This window comes from Alligator sinensis, unplaced genomic scaffold (genome assembly GCF_000455745.1).
Source record: "Alligator sinensis unplaced genomic scaffold, ASM45574v1 scaffold1343_1, whole genome shotgun sequence".
In the NCBI taxonomy this organism is placed as follows: Eukaryota; Metazoa; Chordata; order Crocodylia; family Alligatoridae; genus Alligator; species Alligator sinensis.
In genome coordinates, this window is record NW_005842810.1 from 119,514 (window position 1) to 128,050 (window position 8,537).

The 8,537-nt window shown below is 42.2% G+C and overlaps 1 protein-coding gene across 9 annotated transcripts in view; it reads left to right on the forward strand.

The window, feature by feature from the left end:
* FAM184A (family with sequence similarity 184 member A) overlaps positions 1-8,537 on the forward strand; it is a 189,913-nt gene that overhangs the window by 118,872 nt on the left and 62,504 nt on the right. For all 9 annotated transcript variants that reach the window (XR_003091708.1, XR_003091710.1, XR_003091709.1 and 6 more), the window contains 2 exons: positions 5,085-5,297; positions 5,908-6,061. Coding sequence is in view for 6 of the 9 variants with exons in the window: in XM_025191337.1 (XP_025047122.1) it covers positions 5,085-5,297; positions 5,908-6,061 (367 nt within the window). In the remaining 3 variants the exon portion in view is untranslated. The remainder of the gene's footprint in view (positions 1-5,084; positions 5,298-5,907; positions 6,062-8,537) is intronic.

Below are 8,537 nucleotides of genomic sequence, written 5' to 3' on the forward strand. Positions count from 1 at the left end.
CCCGCCCGGCCCTGTGTGCTGCCCACCTGTAGTGTGGCAGTCTGACTCCTTTCTTTGTTGTGTACAGTATGAGCAGCGCCCATCCCTCCCCTGCCTTGTATGCAGCATGGGCACCCTGTCCCTCCCCAGCACCATGCACAAAACTCAGGCACCCCAGCCCCTTGATGCTGCCCTCCCCTATCTCCAGAAACAAGGCCAGGAAGTAAAAGCCAGAGGGAGGAGAAGCCCAAAGAACCCAGTTGCTCTGGCAGAAACAACAGAACAGGGAAGGGAGGAGAGCGGGAGTGGTGGTCGGGCAGGAGCCCACAGGCCACATGCTAACCCTTTGGTGATTGCCTGCAGCCCACAAGTTACTAGTTGGACTGTCCTGACTTAGATGACAGTATCTAAAGTTCAAAGTATCATGGAATATTTAGGGACTTATAAGTGTCTTGGATCTTCATTGTAGGAAAGACAAAACACTTAAGCTAAATGTTCATAAATATAATATGCAGAGAGAGAGTTTACTATGTTCATATTCTTAAGAGTGAGTGTGAAACTATATACACATAATAAATTGTTAAAATAACATTTTGGAATTACAGTGTATCTTTAAAACTTCCATATGTTAAAAAAAAATAAGAATGTGTTTTCCCTTGATATTTGAAGCACTTCCAACAAAATAAGAAATATTTACACATACTATTTAGGAAACTTGCATTTTTACTTCTTACATACATCAATTTCGGGTTTTTGTAGAAGGAAAGAAAAATTGATATTTCAGAGATAGCTGGCTAATTCCCAGCAGTGAAACAATTGCTGTTACAAAAGGAATATAATTTTAAATTGGAATATTTTTTCTTATGATGTTGATACTTATGGGGCTAGATTTCTGTTAGTGTTGAGCAGGGTTTCCATGTCCTGCAGAAAAAAAAGAAAAAAACACAGTTTTTGCCTTTTAACCAAGAAAAATGTGGATTTTTCTTTTTAACAGAGAAACACACAGATTTTCCACTTTTGCAAAGAGCTCTCTGCAGACAGGCAGGCAGGCAGAGTTCCAGCCTGGAAGGGGCTGGGGGGAGCGGGAGGAGGATGGTCAGGCAGTGGGGCACCATGTGCATATGTGCTCACACATGCATATGAATGCCAGGCACCCTGGACAGCAGCTCCTGCAGGTAAGTCTAGCAGGAGGGGAAGAGGGATGGAGGTCCCCATAGGGACGGAGGGACTGAGTAAGTTGGGCAGGGCTGGGGATGCTGCCCATTTGGGGTGCTGCTTGGGACACAGGGCCAGAATCCACAACCTCAGGGCCTCAGCGGGGAGCAGGATGGAGCGGGTGGCTCATCCAGGAGGTGGGGTGGGGGGTTGGCTCCCCACCGCTGCACACATTCCTTTGGGGGCATGTGCCCCCAAGGTCTGTACACAGGTTGGGGCCAGGCTGCCTGCTTTGGGCTTGGCTCCCCACCCTGCTGCCTTCCCCCCAGGGCCTCTGCGACCCAGCAGGTGGGACCTTGCACAGCAGGGCAGAGCAGGGCCAGGTAGGAAAGCTTCTTACTGATGCAAGCCCCATGCCATACTAGTGAAGCCCCCTATCTACCCGGCAGCGGTGAGGGTGGCAGCACGGAGTTGTACCCCTTGCTGCTGCCAGGTGGGCAGGCAGTGCCTCACCGGGCAGCACAGAGCTCTCAGCAGCATCACCGAGCTTCCCTGCCCAGCCCTGCTCTGCCCTGCCGTGCCAGGTCCCACCTGCTGGGCCACAGAAGCCCTGATCGGAGAAGGCAGCAGGCTGCAGAGCCTAAGTCTGCATTGGGCACCCCGCACCCACCCCTGCCATGGGCTCCGTTCCAGCAGTGCTGCCCACAAGGGAGGCAGAGCTGGGCTCCACACTCCCCACTGGGGCCACAGCAGCTGCCACCTACCACGGATGGAAGCCGGGGCTCAGGAGCTGCTGCAGGGTGCAGGAGACTGTAGACCCAGGTCCCTGACCCCCTGGCCCTGGTAGCTGGGAGCCCCCTCCAGCAGTGCGGGGGGCTGCAGTTGGAGAATGACGGGCCCCAGCAGGGCTGGGGGGGCTGTGGCTTGGGAGTGAGGGACCTGGACTTGCATCCTGGAGGCAGGGGAGCTCTGATTTTTCCATGATAAAAAAACCCAAAAACAAATACCAAAATGTACAGGTATTTAGAATGCATTTTATTATAGTGATTCAGGCACTGGTAGGCTTCCAAATTGCTTTACAATTGTAAATATATCAATAAAACATTGTAATTGATATATATAGTGGTGTTTCAGTTTAATTGCGGATTTGGGGATTTTAAATTGTAGGAATTGCAATTTTTAAACAGAAAAAAACAAGATCCCTGGTGTTGAGCCCAAAAACATCAGTTTACAATAATAATACCTATAGTTAAATCCTTACATTTTACAAAACTAGACAATTGTGCATAATTTATAATAATATGCCTTTTTATTAGAGATAAATATTTTTAAAGCTTTATAGAATCATAGTTCTGAGAATAAAGACTTAAATGTGTCCAACAGTTGTGTCACAGTATATGATATCATCATTGTATTATAAGATACAGTTGGTCAGAAAAAAAGTCTGGAGACTTCATCAGCATGTGGCAGATATCTGAGGGTAATAGGGTAGATAGGAGTAGGGAGTGAGAGGTACCTGAAGGTCAGGGGGCAAGGAGGTAAGCAAGGAAGAATAGAACTAGAACCATGGTTTCTGGAAGTGATGGATGGGAACAAAGGGAGATGGGGTGGGGTGACAGGCTGGTAGAGGAGAAAAAGTAGGACCTTTAAACATGGAGCACTTTCCTTTCCAAACCTGTTCTTTGAGCCTCAACATCTCTTTGTTTTCAGCAAATATTTGTGAAACTCACTAGTAGAGTATGTCTTTCTCTCCCTCTAGTGCCTGGTCAGAGGATATCAGCCTATTGCTTGCTACCAGTTGTTCTGTTAGTTCAAGTGGTTGACATCTTTGCTGCAGATATAAAGATTCCATCCCTACTGATGACCCATGTATGGGTTAGTGTGATTCCACATGATGGAATTTATTTTTAGTTTGCTTTTATAAAAAGATAGACAATTAAGCAAACAGCAGACTATGTTAAAATAGCACTAAGGCTGTAAAGGCAAGCACTCAAGAATTAGAAATGCCTGAATTAGGACTTCCTCTAGAGCCTTCATTTGGTACCTTGTATCTGTGGATTTGGATACTGCCTTTAGTTACATGATTATATCCCATTTTTTCATAGGATCCCTGCTTCATTCAGTGTATGTGGTAGAAGGTGCTCTGAATGTGAATCAGAGCTATGGATGATAGTGCCATCTGCACAATTCTAGCCTTACTTGTTGTAGAAGTTGAATGGTATATAATGAATGAGGGAGATGATTTCAGGAAGAGAAAAGGCAGTCAAATAGTTGTACTCTGATCATAGGATTGTTTTTATCTCTGCCTCTTAAAATGTTGTGTGATTTGTCATTTTACTCAATTTGCTTTATTTTTTTTACTTTAAGTACTAATTTTCTTTAAGTGTAGCATCTTTCTTTTGAAATCTATCTTAACTTTCTCCCTTCAAAAAAATCAGCAATAATATAAATGTTGGTTTGTTACTTTTTATTTTATGCTGCAAGCTTTTAAACCAGTGCAGAACACTACAGAATATATTCTTGTACAAGAACTTTATGGCCAGGTACAGACCTTACACTTTTACCTGATATAAGTGATGAGAAACTGGCCTATACCTGTAACAGAACAAAAATTTGGCATACATGGATTTGTTTATAAACATCAGAACCTGGTCTAAGATTTGCCCCCTGCACCAAAGAGCAACTGTGTGTTGTGTTCGTTACCGATCTAAACTACACCGCTTATGGAAAACCGTGTAACTTAGATTCCTTCTTGGGCTTTTTGAATGTCTATACCTAGTCTATATGTTTCTGTCATTGTTAATCTTAGTATGTATTCCCTTAAATGACTCTCAATTTTTTTTACTCTTTTTTTTTTTTATTCAGCTCTGAGAGTTGGGAACACTTTTTTGTTTATGTTTTGTCACTTGGGAATTTTATTTTTTTACTTCTTTGTTTTCACTTCAACAAAATTCCCTTTTTACAACAAGCTTTCCTTTTAGCTTTATTCCCAATATTGGCAGATTCTGACCTTGCTCCATCAGCAACCCTTCAGTTCAGTTAGAGTTGTGTCCTCTAGCTCCTGAGGAAATAGTAGTCCAGTATTGTTTGGAAGGATGCTAATTGTACCAATGGCCATTAAGACTGGAGTATAAAGTTACAGTTAAGTTAAAAGAGCGTGGAGCTCTCTCAGGTACCATAGGGTCCTATTATACTAAAATATAGTTGTCTTTTGGCGTTATTGATGGTGTCAGCACCTTTCCAGGAAAAAAATAAGTATTTGTTAATGTAATTGCTGAAGTGATAGCAGTAAACAGAAGAATCACAAAATAGTCTGATCTTGTAAGTCTAGAGGTCTGTTTAAGTATTTTAATCTATTTGTAATGGAGTGTTACATTTTTAAAAACAAAAACTATCAGTAACTCAGGAACATAGAAATTAGAAAAAGAAAAGATTAATAATTCAATATATTTTGTTAGTGCACGATTTTCCTTACAGAACCTCAACAATCTTCACTTCAGGGTAGAAAACTGTAACAGATCAGATATTGAGCCATAGACCTTGATAGTGTCTCTCTCAATTTTGCTTTATGAAAGATCTAGAAGTAAATTTTAATAAGGTAGTTCAGCTGTGAAATATATAAAATACCTTATAAATAGTGGTGTATAATGAGTTCACCTTAGAGAGGCTAGAGCCCTTTCACATCTCTTACTCTTGTGATGAACTATATATGCAAATTCACTAGCTGTAAATACTATTTCTCTTTCTTTTATTTTGTAGTCTGAATATATCTATGCCACTTAATTATAACTCAGTAGATATGCTGTCTGAATTTAATGTAATGGCACTTTACAATATGTTCTAGAAATCTTATTTCTGTAGTTCATATATTTATTTCTTTTTAAAGCAATATGTTCCTGACTTCACATTTGTATTTATAATGTACTGATATTTGCTGTTCTGTGAATTAGATCTCCTTGCTGAAACAGAATCTGGAGATGCAACTCTCGCAGTCGCAAAGCTCCTTACAACAGCTGCAGGTCCAGTTTAGTCAGGAACGGCAAAGGCTTACCCAAGAGCTCCAGGAACTGGAAGAAGAGCATCAACAGAGGCACAAGTCCTTGCAGGAAGCACATATCCTTGCTTTTCAGAACATGGAAGAAACAAAAGAGCAAGAACAAAAGGCATGTTTACACGGGCATTCCAATCAGCTGTGTGGGGAATACTGAATAATGTGATTAGATAAAAGGCCAAGGGCATTAGCAAAGAAAATTCTTTACACTAATTCTTATTTTCTTTTTTTGGTGATACAATTTATATTATTAATTTGATTACCGCATGCATATTCTCCTCCTGAGACTCACTTTTTCATAGCATCTAAAAAAAAAATGAGACCACCTTCATGCAAATGTTGTTTGATTTTGGACTTTATTTAGTTCGTATCTTGACTAAAGGAGCTAACGCTTTGCAAGTAATAAACAGCACTTGTTTCATGTACACATTGGTAGCTTATTCTTGATACTCAGTTATTAGGAGAGATTGGACAAGAAGAAACAAGATTACGATGACAGTTTAATGGATAAAATATGTGTAAGATAAATATTAAATTTTATATGATTATTTGAGTATGTCTGTGGCTCTCACTAAATGATAAAGAGAAAGGGTTTTAATAATTTATGCCTGCCTTTTCTTTTAATTCATTTTAAAAATAATTTGTGCCTCCTAAATCATTCTTGAATATTTTGTGTTGTGCCAACCTGCATAAAATAGTTCGCCTTTATTTGTATTTCATAGGAACTAGAAGAACATTTACAACAAAGGCATGCAGAAGAACTTCAGACACTGAAAGAAACACATAAGCAAGCCATGGAAGGTTTCAAATTAGAAATGGAACAGGAACTTCAGACTCTTCGATTTGAGCTGGAAGATGAAGGAAAAGCTATGCTAGGTATAGTATTTTTCAAGCTAATGTAAATCATATTAGAAGATATGATTCCAACTTGTAAAATGTGTATAGTTATGGACTAAAAGCACTTTCCACAAAGTTTATAGAAAATCATCATAAAACTGAAGATAACTACAGGAATTAAATTGATAATTTAAATAACTATAAGGTGGTAGGTAGATTAAAAAAAAACTTGGTGCTGACCTATAGTTCCTGTTGAAGTCAAGTTTGTTCCCCATGGCTACCTTGAGATGGTCATCATGTTCCAGGAGGGGTTGGAGGTCATTAGTAGGTGTCTGAGGTGTTTAAGCTGGGGGATGTAGGTGAAAATCAAAGAGATTCTGTTGTCCTTGTCTCACTGTAGCATGTCAGAATGGAGACTGAGTCTTTCTGTTGATTTAAGGACTACAGTTTTAGGATTGTATTGTAATTGTAGGCAACCCCCTCCAGATAATTAAAGTGTGCATGCTGGTCAGTGGAATCAGAACAGATATGGATACATTCTGTGAACCATTGTTTGAAGCACTCTGAAACCACAGTTAATTTTGGTCCCATTAACTTCATATTTTTCATCTGGGAAAGATCCTCTAGGTCAGAGATTTCCCACAGAGATTTTCTCAGACAAATATCTGTCTTCTCCAACTGTTCTTTTTCCTGATTTGCTCTTTGTGACGGTATAAGCCAGGGCTGCCCAACTGCTAAGTGGCCAGGGACTGCATGCCCCAGGGGCTGCACTAGCAGGGCTTGCACCACTGGAGCTATGGGCCCCTGGGGCCACACGCCTTGATGGTCCCCTCCATGGCAATGTCTGCCCTGATGCTCTACCTCCCCTGCACCACATGTCCCGACCCCCTACTGCATTATGCCCCCTGTTGCATCACATATTCCAGGGCCACTATCCCCACTTCACTGTGCCTTCCCCCTTGGCACCAGGTACCCAGGTGGCCCCCACACTACGCCATGCATTTGGGCACTATGCCTCACTCTCAGTTCACCACCCCTGGGTTCCTTTGCTGCACCGCATCTCAGGCACCTTGGGACAAAACTAAACCCTTTCAGTCACACTCCCAAAATGTGAATGCATCTGACTCCTTTTTCCTCCCACAGACAAGTCCGTTGTAAACATACAGATCCACAAAACAACTTAATTCCTGAAGTAGAACTTAGGCAGAATTTAAAGGCCTAAATCTAGGAGTGTGATCTACAAAATCACATCTTACCCATTAGACATCTGAAAGATCATAGATATCTAAGTTTTCCCCAGTTCTAGGTGAAAGGACATATGTGCCTAAGTTTTCACCAGTTGACTTCCCTGGGCAGCTAGAGTACTGCTGCTGAGCAAGCCCAGAATGTATTTCACTGAACATCTCCATGCTTCTTTCACACAGTTTGTTTGGGACCCATTATCATTTTGTCCCTGCAGCCACATCCTTAAGGGACCCAAACTGATAACTTGCTTAGATCATGCTGAACACAGACCAAGCCAAAGCTCTCTCTTGCAGCAGAACTCTGTTCTGTACCAACAGTGTGAAACCATCTCTGCCAAGTGGTGTAAGTCTTCTGCTGCTGTTCAGCAACCAACAGAAGATGTGCATAGACACTTCCAGCAGTGATACCTTCTCAGGGGCAGACAAGGTTCCTTGGGTGAATTTGATATCTTTTATTAGACCAACCCAAATGGTTGGAGAATAGTTATTAAGCAAGCTTTCGTGTTCAAAAACCCTTCGTCAGGCTAAGGAAGCTTCAGTAATTGGTGTGTGCTCTTCCTGGATGGAATGAAAAGTAAACAAGCCAGGGGCTGGGCTGGGCTGGGCTGGGGAGTCAGTTGCCAGGCAGATTATAATGTATCAAAAATCCAACGTCTATGTTTAGTCCATGATCTCTAGTATCCAGCAGGTTGATGAAATGGAGCTCATAGGCTCGTCTCTGGGAAGTGTTGTATAAGTTTCCCTTGAGGATCAGGACTGAGAGATTGGAGAGGGAGTGGCCCTCCTGTGAGAAATGTGCCCCCACCGGTAATTGAGTGTTTCTGTCTTTGCTGGATTTCCGGTGTGCATTCATTCTGGTGCGCGGTTGTTGTTTGGTCTCTCCTACATATTTTCCATCAGGGCATTTGGTGCATTGGATGAGGTATATTACATTTCTGGAGGTGCAGCTGTAAGATCCTGGGATGCTGATAGCTCTGTTGTGGGGTGTAGTAATAGTGGGGGTGGGGGAGATGTGGGGGCAGGTTTTGCATTTCTTGTCCTGGCATGGTCTGGATCCTTTTGGTGTGTTCTGGGGTTGAGGAAGTTTGCTTCTGGTGATGAGGTTGGCGAGGTTCGGTGCTTGTTTGAAGGCTAGGATGGGTGGCTCTGGAAAGATCTTTTTAAGAATAGGGTCTCTTTCTACTATGGGTTGCAGTTGTTTGAGGATTTTTCGTACAGGTTCAAGGGAAGGGGGATACATCATAACCAGCGGTGTGCGGTTTTGGGGGGGG